This window comes from Clupea harengus, chromosome 10, assembly GCF_900700415.2.
Source record: "Clupea harengus chromosome 10, Ch_v2.0.2, whole genome shotgun sequence".
Lineage (NCBI taxonomy): Eukaryota > Metazoa > Chordata > Actinopteri > Clupeiformes > Clupeidae > Clupea > Clupea harengus.
In genome coordinates, this window is record NC_045161.1 from 24338589 (window position 1) to 24360502 (window position 21914).

Consider the following 21914-nt stretch of genomic DNA (forward strand, 5'->3'; position numbering starts at 1 on the left):
ATTTAACCATCACTCTGACAACACCACAACAATACGACCCAACGACTGTGGGAGCCCTTTGATGTCCGTTTTTCTATCTAACTTCCCAGTTAAATGAGAATTTAAACATTTATATTTGGCGTGCAAGCCTTTTGTGAAAGACTATGTTGCCTATCATACATTTGAGGACACACACCTGTTTGTCCAGAGTCAGATCTCATTACCAATATCTTTTGCCAAGAGCCATTTTTCAGTGTTTTCCAGTCTCCGTTGTAATTAGCAGAATCAGACTCTAAGCATATCCCCCACCACGACTGGATACACAAAAGGACCAGAGACTGTCATTGTGTGCTTTTCTTCATGCGATTATTGCCCAAATCGCCCCCACCCCCACCCCACCCCAAACTCCCTCATCACCTGGGTTAAATGTTGCTACTGTCTTCAGATAGAAAGCAAATGATGATGGTTCCCAAGGCAACTGCTGCGATTTCCATTCCGGGTACCACAGTTGTGTTAAACCACGTTACTGCAGCGTATCGGTGTGGCCGATCTCACATGGGCGGATGTTACATTTTTGTGTGCAGATTGTTGAGGGTGTAAGTCATTCACTTTGATGAAGGACTCTTGTACCTGCTGTACATGTTTTGACGCAAATAAATGTCAAACGACATAAAAAAAGCAATTTTTATCCCAATGAAAGATTTTCTATGTTAACTTGTATATCTTGTATATTAATGTGTAGTGCTAAATAGGAGTGCTAAAACATATGAAAATTGTACATTGTTCAATTGCACATTCCTGCGCTATTCCTTTAAAGTTACAGCATGTTTCACAAATCAGGATGCACATAATGGATATTGTTTCCGGCACATGTAATCTCTTTGGCTCGTCTTTGACTTGATTTTGTGTTGGACTCAAACAGCAACAAGAATGAAATCTCTGAGTGAAATCTCCAGTGCCTCGCTACTTGGAAAATACTTTGGATGGGAAAGCAAAAAAAAAAAAAAGAAAACAGCAATCAAGCAGAATCAATTTGTTTCAGCATGGTCCTCCAGTGACTTGCTGAGGGGAAATGGCTGGTTCAGCGTGGAGCGAGCGAGCGAGAGAGCGAGAGAGGGTGAGTGAGGGTGCCATATCCGCCGGATCTATCAATGCCAGAGCATCTGTAGTGCCGCGTCGCCACATGCCTTTAACAAACAGCCTCTTTTCGCTTTACAAGTGACAAACGCATCCTGTCTAATCCTCGCTAAACAGCCTGACACAGACAGAAGACCAGGAGAGAAGAAGAAGAAGAAGAAGAAGAAGAAGAAGAAGAAGAAGAAGAAGAAGAAGAAGAAGAAAAAATATTGATGAAAAAAAACAAACGTTAACAAACAGATGACGCAATCAATCTGAAGACGAGTGCATACAAGTTTTAAAGGATTCTTGCTTCAGTTTTCAATTACTTTAAGAAATCATAACGAGCTTCCCATGCTCAGCCCACACGTGTCTCATCAGAGTAATGCCACACCTAATGACCATGTAGTTTCATTACCCGCACAGCACGGGGCCTTAAAGTTGCACTCCACCTCGATGATATATTTACTTTAATATGGTCTCTTCAATTAGCTTTATGACGAGAGTGAATCAAATAAGCAGCGATTCAGAGAAAGAGTTTAGATATGTATGCACCGTGGAGTGACTGTGATGGTTCCTGACGGCATTACGTGACTGAAGCCTCCTGCTGGTGTGAATTCTGGGATTTACGGGGACGTGGGGGAGGTCCGCATTAAGAGTTAGTGCCGGCGAGTGTCAATCCCATTTTAATATTTCATAAACACATTTCACACCCCTAGTATTTATTATTGGGTTCAATGACACATGAAAATTGGCCTGTCAAAAGCATGTGCTAAAACATACTCTAAATATCCCATATAAGCAAAGTGCATAGTGTCGACTTTTCTGCAAGCCTACAGAATAGTCAAATGGTGCCGATTGGGCACGAATGCAGCAGATTTATGGAAAATAATTTACTTGCTAATGGTACTTTCTGACAGCGTAATTTACCAAGGCTTTAGCAGGCAGCGTTGTATAGTCAGCGTGCCCCATCTGATATGGATTACAATTAATTCATTTAACAAAGCTAGGCTCCATTTTCTTTTAAAACACTGCTGCATTTTCCCTTCAAACTGTTTCTATGACAGGCCGCCTTCAGCCAACTTTGATCGGATTTCGTATCAACGACCTGCCTCGAGAGCTTCAGGCAACCTATGACCCTACTAACTGGCACTGGCAGCAGTAGTGTCAACACGTGTGTGTGTGTGTGTGGGGGGGGGGAGGTATTTGTACATGTCTTTATGTGTCTGCATTTCTATGATCTATAATCAATAATTACAAACCAGTATCTTTCAGCACAGGTACACCCCCCCCCCCCCATGCAACTTTCAGATGATTCATGGACTCCAAGCAGTCCTATCTGCACAGACTAGAAAAGGAAGGCGAGTATGAAAATAACTCTGAGTGCTGTTTAAGTGTGATCAATGTGGCCGGTGAACTATTATGAATCCAAAAGCACTTCAAACCCATTTCCCAATCCCTGGTGGAGTTCGAGAAAGCAGTGTGAGAAGTATTCCGTCATCAGTGGAGAAACAGAAAAGCTTTGCACACGTACAAATGCCATCAAACTACTGCAATGGCTAACGCTAAATGCTGCTACCAAAAGCTGCTAATTACGACTCTCTCCTCCATAATTACAAATTAATAAGTGTGTAATCATTGTGTTAAACATCACTAGCGTCCAAGCAAGCCGTAATACTTAAAGACATAACGAATATCACTTAAGGGCTTTTTAAGAGAAGATTACAGCTGTACAACTGCAGGGCTTCTGAATTTTCAGAGTAAGTCGTTTTCTCTTTCTCCCTCTTTCTCTATCCCTCACAACTGCTCTCTCACTTTTTTACACTTCCTGTTTATCAGCCTTCAAGAGTATGTGTGTCAACCTGGTGTGTGTTCATAGCATGGCAGGAATCATTTGGCACAGGTTAGTGTGTTCCAATTGACTTTTCCTGAGCTCATGTTGCAAAGAAATCGTTGCTACAAGCGTTGCTGCACTGCCACACAACACACACACATACACACACACACAAACACAGAGGCAAAAGTACTGTTGAACGAGGATAGGCACATACTGTAACTGTTTAGTGTGTAAAACACGCTGAGCTGCCGCTCAGGAGTCTTTTGTATGGAGCTTGTGTTCTCTCGAGCACGCATTACGTTCTTATTCCCATCAGGCCACACACACAGCATGCATTTCAAATCCCTCTGAACTTCAGCAAGAGGGAAAAGCATCCGGCACTCATCCGGGGATCCAGCCCAGTCTACAGACAAATGACTCCATCCAGCTGAAGTGTGGAAAGGCTCTGTCACACAAGAGTATCACTGGGTAGAGTCCTTCATACATTCATATACGACTGCTCCTCTCAAAGGCAGAGAAAGCATGAGAAGGCATGAGAAGGTCTCGCTGCAGTACGTCCAAAGGAGAACGTGTACTTGTGCTGGTGTGTCCTCCAGCCTGGTGTGTCCAGTAGCCCAAAGTGTGGACCAACCCGATTCCAAAGGGGTTAGGCGGAGAGGTAGAAGCATTTTCAATGTTTCCAACATGGTTTTGTTTAATGGGATCAATCTACACGCAGAGTAGCACAACAAAATAAGGCTTTGCTACACTAAACAACCCCACTTTGAAGCCAGTGTTTGGTAGTATTCTCAAATCCACAGTACAATGTAGTCCCTGCATATCTGTGAATGAAATGGTGATGGTTTGATCATGTATAACAAATTGGAGTAGGTTTCAGAATTACGTATAAGCGTTCATTTGGTAACTCTGTTGAAACCCATAGATTCTACCTGCACCTAGCCTATAAACCGTGAACAAATTGCAGTGACTTAAATAACACATGGTGTTTTAAACCGCTATCTCCATCTCCATTTATATTGGGCTGCTGTCAAAATAAGAGCACCTGATCACCGCAGGAGCATATAGATCCAGCATGTGTTTGGCATTCGGGGACTAACTTGATTAACATTCGAGTTGTTCAGATGGATGTTCTCGAAGGGATTAGTTAATTCATTAATTATTTTATTCCTAAGCCATTATTGAATTACTTAAATTTTAATTACTCCTACAAGTAACATCCAGATCTGTTTCGCACACTCTGCAAACACACCATCAGATATGATATTGTAATGGACAGAAATATAACATACATTACATTTCTACTGTTACTAAATATAACTATACAATAATACAGTCAGTCAATCTTTCTGGCATTTTTCTTGTTGATTCTTTAGCGGCATCGTTAATGTTAGCTTCTCTACTTTAAAAGGTGCTCTAAAATTCTAAAATGACTCAGACACACAGAGGACTTCAGCTGGCACACGCATTGTGTTTTTTTTTTTGTGTGTTTTTTTTTTCATTATCATGATTGCCTCGCACAGAGCTGGGTATGGCACCAGCAGGTGAGCATGCTGGCACTTGACAAAGTGCTCCTCCGTGACAGTCGGGCACTACTACCTACGCTGCCTGGCCTATGAGACAGCACCGCTACGCTACTCCTGGAGTCGACCTGGGCACATTAGCCACCTCAAGCCTTTCTGAGTGTTCCATCGCCATGACAGCAGGCTATTTATACACATAGGAATGATCGGGATTGGCCGCCACCTGTCTCGGGAGGTACTAGCAAAATGCCATATTTGGAGCCCCTTCTACAACACAAAGAGAAATGGAGAAAAAAAATAAGAAGAAAAAAAAAGGACGAAGGCAGGGTTCCTCCATGGTCACAACTCCCTACTTTCCTGGGGGTACCTCCGCTGACCGTTAGTACTATGGATACTACTGAACACTACACTCAGTCTATGAGTCTATTTTTCTTCTGTATTTTACAGTCATGGAATAATTGGAAATCAAACTGAACACAGCATTGAGAACTCCATGGGTTAATTTCCTTCCTGTGCCACGCTCAGTATGAAACAAGCCCATGCTGGGAATCAGAATGTCACTTCTACTACTCTCTGTTTCTAAGTCTACACATCTCAGAGCATTTCCTCTGAAAGCACAATGCATTCTTGAGTACCAATGTGGAAGGCTTTAGTGGACCTGCGTAGGTCCAGGAATACTGGACCTACACTTTTGTGACTAGCATAATTTCTATTGTTCCAGAGCTTTTTGTAGTTCTACAAGGCTGAGGTGTGCAAAGGAACTTGTGAGCACCTCTGGATCCAGCCTCCCACAGACCCACCCCCCTTTAAAGCATAGTGAAAGTACTGCAAAAAAAAGTGAGAAGGACAATCAAGTGGAAATGTTAAAGAACAAATACCTTTTAAAACCAACCAGGGAGCTAGCGTCAGACTGAATAATTGAAATTTTTAGAGGCTTTTGTGCTCTCAAGTTCAATTATATGAACCTTTTCTGAGTACTTGAGAAGCCTTTTATTCAAATGAACCGAACAGCTCTGCTTTATGTGTGGTACTCTAAAGCATTTTTATTGTGAGAAGTTATCCATAGAAGTCCAAAAAGGACAGGCATCGTGGTTTAGTACATAATAAAATCACAATGTCATATGTTCACGCATCACGCTCGCACAGCCACAAGAAACTCAGGCAGTCCAATGACCAGGAAGTATTAAAGTCTCAGTCCCAAGAACTGAAATGTAGTTATGGTACGCATTGGAGAAAGGTACTGACAGATGAGCCTATCGTCACACAGTCACACAACGTCCACAGAGTCGCCTGTGAAATTGATTGGCACATTAAAATTTCGGTTTCTCAGAATAAAGTCCGGGTACGCATAGAGTTTTCGAGGAAAATCCATTAGGCCAGTTCGTTTGGCATTTAAACCCATAAACCAAGACTTCAGCGTGCTGAGACACAATTCTAACAAGGAACTTGAGTGTCTAGGCCCGAGGCACTGTAACAAAAGCAAGCCTATTTATTCTCACTGTTGTGACACTAAGGAGTGACAGCTTGTGCATCACTGGATACAAAACTAAACTTTGAAATTACTTACTTTTTAAATTAATAAAAAAAAATAAACACAACATAAGGCTGTGTGAACCGACTCAAACCTGCCATTCAAACATTTAAAACTGAGAGCCTGCCCATTCATTACATTTACATTTAGTCATTTAGCAGACGCTTTTGTCCAAAGCGACGTACAAGGGAGAGAATATTCAAGCTACGAGCAATAGAACCTGGTGTAACAATAAATAACTACTACTTTACATAAGAAATATAACAAAATGAAATAAAAAAGAAAGAAAGAAGTGCAGAAATGTAACTGCTGTAATTGCAAGTTCCGCACTAGTCGAAGTGCCAGTTAGGACAGGAAGTGCTCTCTGAAGAGTTGGGTCTTCAAGAGCTTCTTAAAGGTAGAGAGGGACGCCCCTGCTCTGGTAGTGCTGGGTAGTTCATTCCACCAACGTGGAACTACAAATGAGAATAGTCTGGACTGCCATACTTGCACAGACGGCACTGCCAAACGACGCTCACTAGAAGAGCGCAGCATCCTGGGTGTAACATTTGCCCTTACAAGAGCATTTAGGTAGGTGGGAGCAGAACCATCAAGCACTCTGTAGGCAAGCATAAGTGACTTGAACTTAATGCGAGCAGCTACAGGCAGCCAGTGGAGGTCAATAAGAAGCGGGGTGACGTGTGCCCTCTTCGGTTGGTTGAACACCAGACGCGCCGCCGCGTTCTGGATCATTTGTAGTGGTTTCACCACGCAAGCCGGCAGGCCCGTTAGGAGGGCGTTGCAGAAATCAAGGCGGGAATTCACCAAGGTTTGCACCAGCAGCTGGGTGGCATACTGGGTTAGGTACGGCCTGATTTTGCGGATGTTGAATAGCGCAAAGCGGCAGGACCTAGAGACAGAGGCAATGTCATTCATTTCCAGTGTTGTTATTATGCTTTATTTTTCTAGCCTCAACTGGGTAGGACAGTACAAATGTGATCAAATGCTGAAATCCACTTCATATTAATGTCCAAGTGATATGGTTGTGTAAGCAATATAATAGCACATGTTATTACAAGATGCATTTGGGGCTAAGCTTTGGGGTCATCTAGAGCTATGGTTAATAATGTGAAATAAGATTTATTAATATGGTATTTACATATTATTTTCTTACTTACGAAGCACTACAAAAGGGTGACAATGTAAACTGGGACGGTCTAAACTTTATTGAACTTTATCTAAACTTCAGTTGCACACCTCAGGAGGGTGAGTGACCTGACTCGGCTCAGCGTCCTGATCTCACAGGGGTTAAGGAGAAGCCCAGAGTCCTGTGATCTCACAGGGGTTAAGGAGAAGCCCAGAGTCCTGCAGTCTCACAGGGGTTAAGGAGAAGCCCAGAGTCCTGTGATCTCACAGGGGTTAAGGAGAAGCCCAGAGTCCTGCAATCTCACAGGGGTTCAGGAGAAGCCCAGCTAGCCTGCAGCTCAGTGGTGGGCAGCACTGTTCTCCAGCCCTAGCATTAGCGCTATTACATGCTCTCTCCCCTCTATTTCTGTCTCTCTGGCACACGCTAATCTGCCTCCTAGAATGGTAATCACACCGCGTGCGGTAATCCCCGTGTGTGGGGAGGACTCTCTGACAACGCCGCGCCCCACGGCTGAGGTTCCTCCACAGAGCATATCCACCACCCAGTGCACTTTTCTCTCTCCCTCTCTCTTTCTCTCTCACTCTCTCTCTCTCTCTCCCTCTCTCTTTCTCTCTCTTTCTCTCTCTCTTTCTCTCTCTCTCTGAGCACCCTGCCGCCACACACCCTCACAAGGATCACTGTTGCTAACAATACAGGGGGAGTGTACAATAATCCTAATTTGCGGCTCCAAAGAGAGATAATCCACTACTGAAAAAAGACACCTCACCTCGGAGCCCCTAATCCCTACCAGGCTTCCACTTTTACTTGTCTGGGCTAGTCTAACAGGTTTAAGTGCAAGATTAACACAGGAAAAAAGGTCTGTACATTTCTTCAGACATCAGCAAATGTTTCAGTGGAGGGATTGGGTTGACTTTATGGTCCAAATAACATTCACAGTGGTAATTATTAATTATTAATATGCCTGATAACATTGCTATGGGACTGCAGTTAAAAATTCATGCAGCTAATATAGAAAAGAATATATCGATCAATACATCAATTTTATGCCACAGAAGAATATCTGAGTGAAGACTGAATTTTGACTGAATTCGAACTGAATATTTTGAGCAGCGTATTGGAACCAACAGGGTTTCCAGCACCATGGACAGCGTCACAGAATCGGCCAGGCACAGTGAAAGTTTCTCATACTGCCATACTTTTATGGTGAATGTCCAATGCGAAGAGTCCAAGTTTTTCCCTTTTCTAATATCTCTTAAAGTATCTGTTATCTGTATCTTCCAATCAGAAAATCTTACTGCTTTAAAATCCAAGATCACCCTCACTTAAAATCTGACATGACCTGACTTCGACTCACTGACTTTGATACACCTCTATAGACTACATCCACTCCTTTGCATTCACTCTTACAGCACTGTGTCTTTCTTTCCAAAGCATGCATAAATAAGTAGACATGCTCAGTATATTTCAGTGGTCGAACAATGAGTATGTTCTCTCTCTCTCTCTTTCTCTCTGTCTCTCTCTCGCGCTCCATCTTACTTTTTCTTTCAGAATTTCATTGTAATCTAGTCCCTGTTTCATTCCTCCACAGCATACTCCCATCCTGTTCAAAACGCTGACCGTTAAAACTGTCACTGAGGTGATGGTGGCAGACTCTGCTGACCTCCTCCATCAAACTTGGCTTACCCCACCCTTACGTGTGTGGTGAACATGCACAACAACCAGTGGGAGAGAATGCTTCCAGTTTCTTTGTTCAGTCTTGAAAGTTCAGTATTTGAAAACAGACTAACTGAAACCGTATTTCAGTTTTACAACTGAGAACCTATGTTTGTGCTACTGATCAGAATATATAGCCAGCTACATATTCTAAAACTTACTTTCAAAACCCTAACTGCGTTTAACATCAGATATGATACTGGCCATCCCTAATATGTTAAAGACTGAGCTCTTGGCTAGGTGTTTAGTCTGCCTAATCTATTATGGTTCATTTTCTCATCTCCAGTGCACATGAGCCTGACCCAATGCTGCGCCCTGAGGGGGGGGGGGGGGGGGGGGGGGGGGGGGGGGGTCGTCACTGTGTGTTGATGCCCGGGTGAAAGTGTTGCCCTGTGCTCTGTGCCCCATCTGCTTAGTGCTGTGTCTGTTAGCTACAGTAATTCAGACACAGTCAGTGGTCTCATATGTTTTTGACAGGAGAGACCAGGTAGGGGTAATTATAATCCTGGGCTGTCAGGTGTGCTCGAACAAAGACACTAATGAGAATAAAATGGACTCAGATGATAAAGGAATGCCATAGTGCATCTCGGTGCATCTCTAGTTATGAAGCTTCCTACTTATATGAACATCATCTCTGTGCATCTCTAGTTATGAAGCTTCCTACTTATATGAACATCATCTCACTAGTTAAGGAATAACAAAGGTGACGCTGGATCTCATTTATGTGTAAGGTGAGTATGTCAGCCCAGTCAGTTACAAAATGAAAAGACACAAAAGGTCACCATGAACAAATGGACAATGTTGCGTTTTGTCACATTCTGATGGTTTTGTATCCCCCGAGCTCCGTTCCCCCATGGTGTTTAACTCATACTCCAGAGAAGCATCCACAATCAATTCTCGTCCAGATGACATGAATGGCTGTTTCTCCCAGGAAACATGGCAGCCAGCACCCTGCCCAGTCAGCAAGCACCTCACATTTCAGAATTAAGATGGATGGTGCCACTTTAGTGTGTATGCATGCAGGTCCGTCCTGAGGTCATTCTAGCTACGGTGCAAACCAAGGCCCTGACCTTCAACCCGTTAAGATGGATAGGGGTTCTGCTGAGAAACAGGTTTGCCATCTGCAAAACCCAACCAAGCAGAAATGTTGGTACTATGGATATTGTGCTTGAGCTACATTTGAGCAAAATCACATGAGGAAATGAAATCCATTTAAATGCCATGTTTCTTCAGTAAATGAACACTCCAAGTTGTCTATTGTACGATTACAACAATGCAATGGAATTCTGTATCCCTTCATTATCTAAAAAAAAAAAAAATACATAGGACATCTATTTTCAGTCTTGTTGGTTCCAAATGAATTTTTGTGTCTAAAGATAAATATTTTTCACACCTCGATAATACTTCGTGGCAAGCCAACTAAAATAATCCGAGCTAACAAAAAGGTGACAAGGACACCGCAGGCCCTACAGTACCTGTCAATCATCTTGTTTTCTTCCAGTGCGTGCGCCATCTGAGGAACACGGTAATTAAATGTTCCATGTAACAGTCCGTTATTCATGAGCGGACACCAACGCATCAGTTGGTTCACAAATGGGTCTTTAACAATATCTACAACTAGCAAACATAACAGCAGATGGGTGTGATAAATAATGAACAGTACTAAGGAGGTGGAGGTAGACTTACCATATTGACTTCAGACACCATGTCTATATTCGCCACGTCTATACTCATTCCAACTGCCACCGGCGCTCCTAAAATAAACATGACATGTACGTTTTGAATACATTTACATTACATGTCTAACAGCGTGGGAAATAAACGTTTTTCGAGTTTCATAAAGTAATGACAGCATGAAAGCTACCCTCAAAATGTGTCTAAGGGCTACATACCTCCAAAGTCTGGGCGAAGGCGAATGTCGTATCCTTTTAGGAGTTTATCCACCGTTTCTTTGACAAAAGACATATTCCCGGGTTCGTTTGCGCTGAAAGTGAAGAAAAAAGAGGGTTACTCCAATTTCCTCACAACATCAAGACCTTCCACGCACACGCGTTTATCATAAATACTCACCTCTGTGCGCAGCACATCACTGCCACAATGACCGGTACCGAGAGAACACCAAACAGCTTTTGTGTCTTTAATCCAAACATTCCTTATTTTATTTTTTTAAGGAATCGAGTGACAAAAACGGAGGTTGTGAGGGGTTTTCCGGCATAAACCAACGAATCGTTACAGGTTATTCCATCAGTAGTCCTTTGCTTAAGAAGTCGTTGTAGACTCCTGTTACGGCTGGTAACAAGGAAATATTCTGCTGCAATCCGGGTTTTCGCTCACTCTTGGGGAGGCAGACTGTTATTTGGAGGCGCATTTGGTAAAGACCATGCATTTCGTTAAGGACATTACCGGTGGTAGCACTGGGAGAGTCAGTGTTTGGTTCTAAGCCAGATATCCATCCTTAGAATTTGACGTCCGTTGCTCTACAATCCCCCAGCTGCACCCCTCCTGCCAACTCTGGTCTTACGCTTAAGCTTTGTTTTGGTCTTGAATCAGCACATAAAACGCGGATCGCTGTGGTATTAGACGCGTAATACGCACCGTTTGGGATAAGCATCTTCTGTATTCAAGTATCCATGTTGTCATAGGTGTTGCATCACTTTGATTGGATTGTGTCATGTGTGTTATTTTGAAAAAGTCGTCTGACAGAAAGTGACTACAGTGACTAATTCGTTGCAGTCACGTTGTGAAGAGTTTTACTACTGGAATGCCAGGCATAGCTTTAAGTGCACTATAAGCACCACACTCACGTGATGCGCAGAGACCAAGCCAGAGTGGAAGGTTTTTTTGTAGAATGAATTGTTACAATTTTCATTAGTAATAACAAATCTTACTGTAATGCCAGCGTATGTGGCTGTGTGTATTAACTGTTTGTTCAGAGTTTGTAATACAAATATTTTATATAAATTATTTTATTTATTCAGATTTATACGACATAGAAACTGTGGAGAAATATTTTTCGACAAAGTTAATGTAATTCAGACTAATTCAAAAGTATTGATGCTCTTGTCTTTTTTAGTGTCTTCCCCTAACTTTGGGTATTGTATTATTCAGAATTAAAATTAAACTAATTTAGAAACATTATGTAAAGACTTGATCTCAGTATCTATTAGGAGTATTAGGAGTATGTTCAAGATTCAAGTACTCAAAATGACTTCTATCAAACAAGGTTAGGTAGTGTCATGAGAAACACTAAAACATAAGATCCAGGACATGTCACACAAAACACACTACAACAGAATATCAGTGACATTTAGGATTTTGAGCTGTCATGCCTGTAAACTACACTGTATGTACTCCCATGCCTGAAAGAACACAAGACTATCTCCCCTTCTCTCTCGGTCCTTCTCTCCCTCTCTCTCTGTCATTCTCTCCCTCTCTTTCTCTCTCTCTTCTTCTCTCTCTGTCATTCTCTCCCTCTCTTTTTCTCTCTGTCATTCTCTCCCTCTCTCTCTCTCTCTCTGTCATTCTCTCCCTCTCCTTCTATCTCTGTCATTCTCTCCCTCTCTTTCTCTCTCTGTCATTCTCTCCCTCTCTCTTCTTCTCTCGCTGTCATTCTCTCCCTCTCTTTCTCTCTCTCTTATTCTCTCTTTGTCATTCTCTCCCTCTCTTTCTCTTTTTTCTTCTCAGAGGTGTGGTAAAAGCCTTTATTGCTGTCCTCGAAAAAAGATTGTATCTATAAGGACTAAGTAGAGATCTATCAGGATGAAATAGCTCATCTTCGGCCACTCATTACTGCTTGCATACTGTACACCATCATACTCAGCAACACCACCCCCCCCCCACACACACACACACACACACACGCACACACACACACACACACACACACACACTCACAAGGCACATCTAATAACGCTAAACAGATCCTAATGGCGCACAGGGAGAAAAATAACACTTCCCTAATGATGCCTTTCTTGATGAAACAGATCTGAAGTATTACATGTCCTCACCTCCTCTCTCCATCGATGGATATCAAGCCCTTTAATGTAGGCCTTCGAGACAATCTTATAATCCATAATCAGATTTTCAATGTGCGCTGACAGGCGGATGGAGATTAAGCTTTGGTGAGATGGCTGATCCCAAGTCTTAAAAAACTTATCATAGAGCTAATAAAACAATCTCCTTAAGTTGATCTGTTTTGATTTGAATGAATCTGGCTGGGTGGGCCTGACAGGGGACTATGGATGGTTGGTTTTGTGGGGAGGGGGTCCTAGACAGTGGTTTAGGAGAGTAGCCATCCGAAGCCCTCTTCCTCCATTAGTTTGCTGGATGGCGTTGGATGCGGACAGTTCCTTGCCCTAATGGGTTTAACGCCAGACTCCGGAAGGATTGCACTGCGGGTCGGGTTCCCGACACAGAGATAGAGAGTAATTTCAGAGATGTGAGCGGGCACAATTGAATGTGGACATTGTAGAAAGCATTCTCTGTCTTTTCTCACAGGAGCAAACGCTTTCTGGAAATGTCATTACACAGACAACTTATTTTTTTTATTGCAGAGGGTATATCCATTTCAACAGCAAATCTTCGCTCAAAAGGTACTCCGGATGAGACTGTTATATCGGAATTGTAGGCAGTCAAACCTGAAAGACTTCTCTGCGATTGTACTATAGCATGCGTTATTTACATTAAAGTGAACTGAAGTGAACTCAAGTTATAGAAAGGGAACTCGTCTTAATGCAGGTAGTCTATATCTCAGACTATACTGTAAAATTGTGTTAGGTCAGAAAGAAAATCTAATAAATTTCATTTGAGTATATTGTTAGTAATCATTGTCAAAACAGCAACATGGATGAAAATAGAGCTGGTTCCTGCCTACATAGGGCCTTAAGGAGAGCTCTAGCATGTGTGAACAGCCAAGGATATTCTCAAAGCTGTACTCACAGGCACCCACTCCAAGTCATAGACATGGCACCCTCAGTTGTCAAGATTAACCATCTGCACACGTTCTCCTGTGTGTAGGTCGACAGAAGCATATCCTGTCACGGGCTCCACCGATGACTTACAAATGCTCAGAGGATTCGCCTTCTTTTTCTGAATCTTTAAGAAAAAGCAGTCAACCACACAGTCTCTCTGCTCGGCCATATCTGGCTCATGTGTTTTATGTATTCTCCTATAACCAGTGATAGTGTTAATTGCTCACTACTGTCTCAGTGTTTGCTCATAGCTGTAGGGCTTCGTCCCTCCACTAACCCTAACCCCCCCCCCCCCCCCCCCCCCCACTGACAAATATGTTCTTCCCTAGAAAAGTGAATTGTATTGGTGACACGTTTCATTGCTGATGAAAACAGGACACACCAGGCATCAGTGTCTTACCTTGTGTCGTAGATTGCAAACAGATTTTTGTTCCCATCAACTGCATTCCTGAAAAACCAAGGAAAAAACACAAAGATTATAAATTCTCATATAATTCAACTGTACACACTATAGCAGTTAGAGATAGATAGAGATATTAGATCTCTATTCCCAATTTTAAAAAGCTCTCGTTTGAGCAAAAAGGCGTATATATTGTATGCAGCCAAAGCATTCTGTTTATAAGAGTTTATAAGGGCTTTGTAAACATGTAACCCACAAATGGCAGCCATTATTATAATGGCTTGATATAAGCCTAAATAGCCAGTGATTGCCTAATGAACACTTACTAAGTGTCATATGAAATGTCTCAGATGTTTAAACCTTTCATAGACAGACTGAGAGTAGCCTAAGAACTTTTCACTATCAGTTGTCTTCTACCCTAAAGATTCATGTGGAAATACGTGGCTGTTGTGTTTGGGGGAATCTGAGACTAGTTAAATAAAAGTACATCATTGAAGCCAGCCAGTGGTGCACCTAAGGTGCCCTGGCTACCACTTGAAGGGGCGTGTCTCTGAGCAGGTTCTATTGAAGTCAGACAAGTCATCCTCAAAAAAGTGGATATTTATCTATTTCCTTAACACTCTTGAACTGAGGTCACGTCATTAAGGGCAGACTCTATGCTTTGTCATTTCAAGTATTACTTGGCTCATGGGCGTCGTTTGGCCTGGGCATCCCACAGACCCGAATGTTTATGAATGTTTTTTTTTTTTTTTTTAAATAAGAATAATAAAAAAGAGCCCAGAATCTGTCATTCCGATCGTAGCCACTGGGAATAATATGATATAGTTGATCAAAAAAGCAAGTACACTTTGGGTCATCTGTGAGTGTCCTTCAAGCAGCAGATCTAGTCCACACTATTTGATACATGACCATTTTGTGTGAGCATTGCAGAGAGAGAGCACCGGTTTCAGGGCGGGCCACTGTCGGCATCTGATGGTAGCTAGCTAGCTAATTTACTGAGGCAAGGCAAGTTTATTTTTAAGCTATAGCACATTTCGGCTATAGCACTATTCTCCTGTTGCTGACCATTCGCTTTGGATAAAAATGTCTGCCAAAGACCGGACCTTTACCTTCAGGCAAAAACAAAGTAAAAAGGGAATTAAACGACCACAACCGTTTAGACTCAATTTCATAATCTCCAAATGTAAACTCAATCTCCAAACAGCTCTCTTTACGGGCCTATCTAAACCTCGGTTTACCAAACAAAGGCTGACATCGTTTTCTGATATTTAAACAGTTTACTTGTTATGTCTCCAACTGCGTGAAAATGCAGAGTACCCCGGATGCCCCCGGAACTCCAAGTCTGGGCTAAGTCACGAATGTTTTCAACTCCAAGCAAGGCCCCTTGTTAACGAAGCCCCACCGTCGGTTATGTAAAAGAAGGGTGTCAGATGTTTGGACAGGGGCCCAATTTCAGTGCTTACCATAGGCGCTATTTTCCGTAGATACGCCCCTGAAACAGCCTTACAGGACACAGGTGCTTCAGCTTTGAACCATGGAAGCCACATCTGCTCCCTCTCCTAACTCTCCAGGGTGAAGGCCAGTGAAGTCAATAAGCATGCGGGCACAGCTTCTCCAAAAAGCTGCCCAACCCCCAAACCACACATTAAATCATTGGAAAAATAAACTTCAGTCAACTCCACAACTGGAAAAAAAGGACAGGCCTTTTCACCAGGGACACATTTCAAAGATGTGGTGCTGATTTCTTAATCAGCAGTATGGCCATTGGGTCCTGGGTAACAATTAGACCAATGTCTCTTCTGAGGCCCACTTGAAACTAGTTTTGATTTCGAGATATTATTTTCTTTCTTTATTAAAAATACGTGATCTGTCTCATCGGTCTCTTATTTATCCTCTGATGGTTTGCTGATCCAAAGAAGAGCTGTTCTGAGTGACATCACATTCATTCTTTCTGCTATCGCTTTTCTGGGTACGTCAAATAGCATTCATTTCATAAATGAATGTAGTGTATGATAGGCAGCCATGCCAACTCATTTTAAATAGCTCCATCGGACATATTAAAGAACATTTTCAATAAACGCACCATGTAACGCATAAACACTGCGAATCGTGTTGAAAACGTGAGTTCATAATGCACTCTCAAATGCGCTCATATTCGTACGGGAAAAAATAGGTTTAGAGTTCCCTCTGATGGCAGTCCTCATAACTACGCGTCTCGGAGGTTCCTTTACAAAGCACAGAGACCATCAGTGCTTTTGACCCTTTCTCAGAAAGAAAATCAAAACTTATAAACAGCTAAAGGTTAACACAAGCGGGCTAGACAATTTCCATACTATTTCCTGGTCGGGTGTTGGAGCGAGGGCATACTCCGTTTGGAAAATTACTCTTTGAAACAGAAGCTCTTGTTCTGTAGGAGTTGAGGTTTTTATAATACGTCGTGACGTTCAGTTGTCCTTTCCATGTTCCTTGAGCCGCTCTTACCAAAAAATAAAAAAGGCAAAAGGCTTACAAAGCAGTTATTTTATTATTATATTCTCATCAAACCATGGACAGCAACCCACCGGTGTTCAAAGCAGCTGAAGGCTGATGACATTTCGTAACTGAAGGAGAGAAAGATTTGCCAAGTAAGCCACAAATGTACTCATATGGCTATCCTAAACTGAGCTGTGCGTAAGTGCGTAGGGCAATGCATTTTATTTCACGAATCGCCACATCTCAGTGTTTGCCAACCTTTCGTCTTATTTTGTAGGCGGATAATTATGGTGCAGCACAGTGACGTCCCTTTACTTTAGGTTCAAATGTTCAACGTTACATTCAAAGTGACGGTGAAAATAGAAACGGACAGTCTAATCAGTGTGATAAGAGCTGGTAAGCGGAGTCCACTTTTACTCGTGTAGCGGTGCAGAGAACCGTAGCAACGTTAAACAGTATGCAATAGTCAGACAGCAGTGTAGCATAAAGGAAAAAGAGTTGGTCTGATGAAAAGGGCGGGCAATTCTTTACGCTGGCGCGTAAGTGATTTAATGGAATCAGGAGGTTCTCGATTTTAGGCAGGTACACTGCAATTTATACTGATATTTAACTCAAGAGGAGATGATTAGGTTCTCTGTAATGCGAAGTCAAGCGCCTGTGGTTCGCCTGCGGTGACTGCTCAGTCATTCACTCGTTAAAAGAGGACAGAACAATGCGAGGGTTATACAGTCGGTTCTTGAGCAAGGCAGGAGATTTCTAAAGAAACAATGCGTTGCTTCGCTGTTTCACAGTGAACATTGCGGGATTTAATCATCAGTTCCAGGGGAATATTGCGCGAGCTCATCACTCATCCAACGCACTATTCAGGTATTTTTTTCTGTTTTTTAAATTATATATTTAATGCGTGGTTCAAAGCGATGGACCCCAGTCCGCTGTAGGGCTGGGGTACAAAGCAGGTTATGAAAGGCAAGTCTTTCGCCTGAGGTTATTGAAACGGGTAGCCAGTGCCCTACTGTACCCATAAACAGCATTTTTAACGAACCAGTTGTCTCTCCCTCTCAGCTTTTTGTGTCTGTCTTGTTCCATTGCTTTGAACAACAAATTCAACCACATAATTGTTAAACACAGATATTAACTATATGCTCATACATAGATATGAACTATAAGAGTGAATTTATTTAATTCGTGATTTGATGGATGCTCGGGGAATTCTGTACTTTTTTGGAGTCTTTTTTTTTTTTGGGTAGTATAACCTCAACACCATATGCTAGTGTTCACTCAGGAAGCTTTCAAAATGGCATTAAGCCTATTATTAGAATTGCAATAGAATCATCATTATTATTATAATCATTATTATTAATAATAATAATTCCTATTAAGAATAACTAACCTCTAGCGCCGTTAATCACTGCCTAGTGTGGCGTTCGTATTCAAATTTGAGACCGTAGCCGAGCCTTACATTTTGTATTGATAAATGTCTGTTTTGGAAAGTGAAAAACTGAGCACAAACTCGGCTTCACAGCTTCACATTGCGTAGGGCTATCTGAGTAGGTGCAATCTTCATTTATCACAGGAATGGGCTATGGAATACGCCGCAGGTACACAATGAGAAGTCTGTGGGTCGGTGCTGTGCTTGGTTGCCTCCTATGCCGTCTGAGGTAAGCCTCAGAGTTGAGACCGACGGCTATATTGTTCACTTGCAATGGCCTTGTATCACATATAAGAAAAGAGATCAGTAAGGATACAAATCATTAAATACAGAATTTATGTTTGCTTAAGTTTTTAAGATTGAAGTGAATGTCAACAATGCTTATTTTTTCCTTCAGCATATTCTGATGTGAATGTCTCCAATCAGTTTTTCTCAGACAGTAACAACAGCAACACCCAAGGAAGCAGAACTGAATGATAACATTACTATATTCACCCGAATATTAGACGGGTTGTTGGACGGCTACGACAACAGACTTCGTCCTGGATTGGGAGGTACAACCCACACCATCACAAGGATGAATTTGTCCTAAAAGCCTACTTCTGCAGCTTAGCCTATTTCTTGGACCAGTCCACTTCTACACTATGGGATTTTAGACGTTAATTTTGCAAAATTGTCTGGGTTCTTCAAGTCTTAAATATATGACACCAAAGCAAGTCACACACACACACACACATATATAATATATATATATATATATATATATATATATATATATATAACATAGAGAACTGCTTTTCCAGCTGATGAGCATGCAGCTCAGAAGACTCATAAAGGGATGCATGGCTGTATCTTTCACGAAAAGAGACTGCAAAGAAATAGTCTGAATAAGATGTTTTCAGTGAACAAAGATCAGCCTAAGTGGCAGGTCCTCAGTGCAAATCAACAGCGCCGTGAATTAGAGTGTTCCAGCGAGCCAGGGATCTGTCCACGGCTCATGACCTTGAGAGAGCTACGGCTCCTTTTCTGAGCGGGCAGGTGCATTGTTCTCAGTGGAAGAAGGCAGACAGTGCGCGGGAGGAGAAACTGTCCTGGCCTATTCACACCTAAAGAACGAGAGAGAGAGAGACAGAGGGAAAGAGAGAGAGAGAGAGAGATAGAAAGAGAGGAGAGAGAGCTCTCTTCTCTGAGTCACAGGAAGTTTTGTGAAAATTGTACCTTTTTTTCTCAAGAATATGAAAACTCATGAAGTGAATAGGTGTTATATTTCCCAAACAGCATACCAGAGAATTCTCACCGCAGTCACTTCTTTAACACCTCTTTCTTTGTGTGAACTCTCATAGAGATGGTCACTTCTTTAACACCTCTTTTTTTGTGTGAACTCTCATAGAGATGGTTACTGAGATCAAGACCAATATTTTTGTCACAAGCTTCGGTCCAGTGTCTGACACCGAGATGGTAGGTGTCTCTGCCCCCACCCCCCACCCCACCCCACCCCCCGCACACACAAGTACACAGACACACACACACACATACACACACAGTCCATGTGACACATTTCTGTGCTGAATTATTATTGTCTTTTATTGGATATATTACACATACTGTATTGTTTTATCAATATGTCATAAAGACATTAGTTGTGCTTCTGCTTTGAGTCAATAATTGCTGCTTGCCTCTCTCTTGATTGCATTGCATGCTGGAACACAGCCCGGATAATGTGACCATATAATGTAATAGCATGCTACAGATTCCCTACGGCCCGCTTGGAAAGGAGGTCTCTTTCCCCATTTGAACTTCCTAGTGAAGTGTTAGGATGCGCTCAATGGGGCAGCACTGACTGCTCATTGAAGTCAACAGCGACACTGAAATAATTGCTACAATAGTTATTTTAAACTGAAAGTGGCATTCAGTGCAACCCTGTTATTATTTTTTTCCCTAGGAGTAAAGTAACGAGGGACTTACAACTAGTCATTGTAAGATGTGTTATTTTCCAGAATACTTGCATGGATTGTGTTCTGGTGTACAAGCTTCCAGGCCTCTATGCAAACAATGGTGTTCTTTATGATCTGATGATGTCGTTCTCCTGTCCAGGAGTACACCATAGACGTGTTTTTCCGGCAAAGCTGGAAGGACGAGCGTTTACGCTTCAAAGGGCCCATGGACACTCTGCCTCTCAACAACCTGCTGGCCAGCAACATCTGGACGCCCGACACCTTCTTCCTGAACGGGAAGAAGTCTGTTGCCCACAACATGACCACCCCAAACAAACTGCTGCGCTTAAAGGAGGACGGTACCCTGCTGTACACCATGAGGTGAGTCAGCTTGAAGACACAGTGAGGAGTGAGGAGTATTTGGCGAAGAACTCTCGCTGAGATCTCGCTGAGATCTCGCTGAAATCTCACTGAGCAGCCTGCAAACCGGCCTTTCAAACACCAAGAACAGTGCTGCCAGCTTCCTAGATGATGTATGTTGGTGATGTATTTGGCAATGTTGCAGTCTTAAGAACTGATCATACATTTTGTGGGGGTTTCATCTCCTGGTGATAAACACAGGTGTGTTTATCTTCCTTTCACATGACCATCAAAATGTATTTGAGGAACTAGTTACTTACAAAATGATATCTTTCAAACTGTCCAAAAGACAACATGCTGTTGTTTTAAGAGGCCCTGAAAAAACACCTCACAAGTGATTCGAAAAACAACTCACTCATTTAGCCTTTGACAAAGATGTAGGAGTACTAATGTATCGTCTAAGCCCAGTCTGAAGCCTATCATAGCTGCGTTACATTATGAGGTCAGCACAAGCACATCACCATTCTGCCCGGCTGAGCTGCTCCCTCCTAACTACACCGCAAGCTGTGCACGAGCCAAGAAGACATCAATAGGCATTCATGTTTCTTCATAAGATCTGCCTATATCACTCCTCCTCTGCCCTGGTTGCCGTCGCTCCCCCCCGTGAAGGACTGAAGCATGGCGGGCTTTCATCTTTGCATACGGTGCGGCAAGAACAGGGTTCATATAGAATAAAGAATCACACAATGCATGGCCGAGCCAGCTGCAGCCAATGTAGTTCGACGGAAAGCAGAGGAGCGTAGCGTGGAGGCAGCTCGTCCCCTAAGGGCCTCAGTGGAGGCAGCTCCCCCCTAAGGGCCTCAGTAAGGGGCCCTTCTTCCCAGGTACGCCCAACCGCTGGGCCTGGAGTCAGGGGAGAGGAGGGGGGCTTGTGGTGCCGTACATGTGGGTCACGGGGACTTTAAAGTGGGGAATCCTGCGCACTGTTCTGGCGTTGACCCAGTCTCTGGGAAGACAGGCTACTGACGGACAGATCCTACTGAACAGAGGAGCCAGTGTGGGCTTTTTTTTTGTCTCTCTCTCTCTCTGTCACTAGCGCTCTTCCCCTCTCCCTCTCTCTCCCCCTCTCCCTCTCTCTCTCTCTGTCACTAGCGCTCTCCCCCTCTCCCTCTCTCTCCCCCTCTCCCTCTCGCTCTCTCTCTCTCTCTCTCTCTCTCCCTCTCTCTCTCCCTCTCCCTCCCCCTCTCTCTCTCTCTCCCTCTCTCTCTCTCCCCCTCTCTCTCTACCTCTCTCTCTTCCTCTCTCTCTCTCTCTCTGTCACTAGCGCTCTCCCCCTCTCCCCCCCCCCCTCTCTCTCTCTCTCCCCCTCGCCCTCTCTCGCTCTCTTTCTTTCTCTTTCCCTCCATGGACTGTTTGCTCCATTAACCTCGCTAGTGCAGAGCAAAGCACACACACACACACACACACACACACACACACTAACACACTAACACACTAACACACTAACACTGACACACACACACACAA

General features: G+C 43.0%; 2 protein-coding genes across 7 annotated transcripts in view; one reads left to right on the top strand and one right to left on the bottom strand.

Moving 5' to 3' along the window:
• Positions 1-21914, bottom strand: part of gabrb3 (gamma-aminobutyric acid type A receptor subunit beta3) — a 70313-nt gene that overhangs the window by 29482 nt on the left and 18917 nt on the right. For 2 of the 4 annotated variants that reach the window (XM_031574511.2, XM_031574509.1), the window contains exons 2-4: positions 14193-14240; positions 10715-10806; positions 10509-10576 (exon numbers count right to left, since the gene is read on the bottom strand). In XM_031574511.2, the coding sequence (XP_031430371.1) occupies positions 10509-10576; positions 10715-10806; positions 14193-14240 (208 nt within the window). Of the gene's footprint in view, positions 1-10508; positions 10577-10714; positions 10807-10892; positions 11678-14192; positions 14241-21914 lie in introns of those variants that run through there. The other 2 variants (XM_012821682.3, XM_012821683.3) reach the window with 2 other exon arrangements.
• Positions 16000-21914, top strand: part of gabra5 (gamma-aminobutyric acid type A receptor subunit alpha5) — a 30808-nt gene continuing 24893 nt past the window's right edge. The window contains exons 1-5 of one of the 3 annotated variants that reach the window (XM_031574513.2): positions 16000-16816; positions 18238-18322; positions 18520-18647; positions 19484-19551; positions 20188-20408. In XM_031574513.2, the coding sequence (XP_031430373.1) occupies positions 18240-18322; positions 18520-18647; positions 19484-19551; positions 20188-20408 (500 nt within the window). In that variant the 5' untranslated portion in view covers positions 16000-16816; positions 18238-18239. Of the gene's footprint in view, positions 16817-16841; positions 17532-18234; positions 18323-18490; positions 18648-19483; positions 19552-20187; positions 20409-21914 lie in introns of those variants that run through there. The other 2 variants (XM_031574512.2, XM_031574514.2) reach the window with 2 other exon arrangements.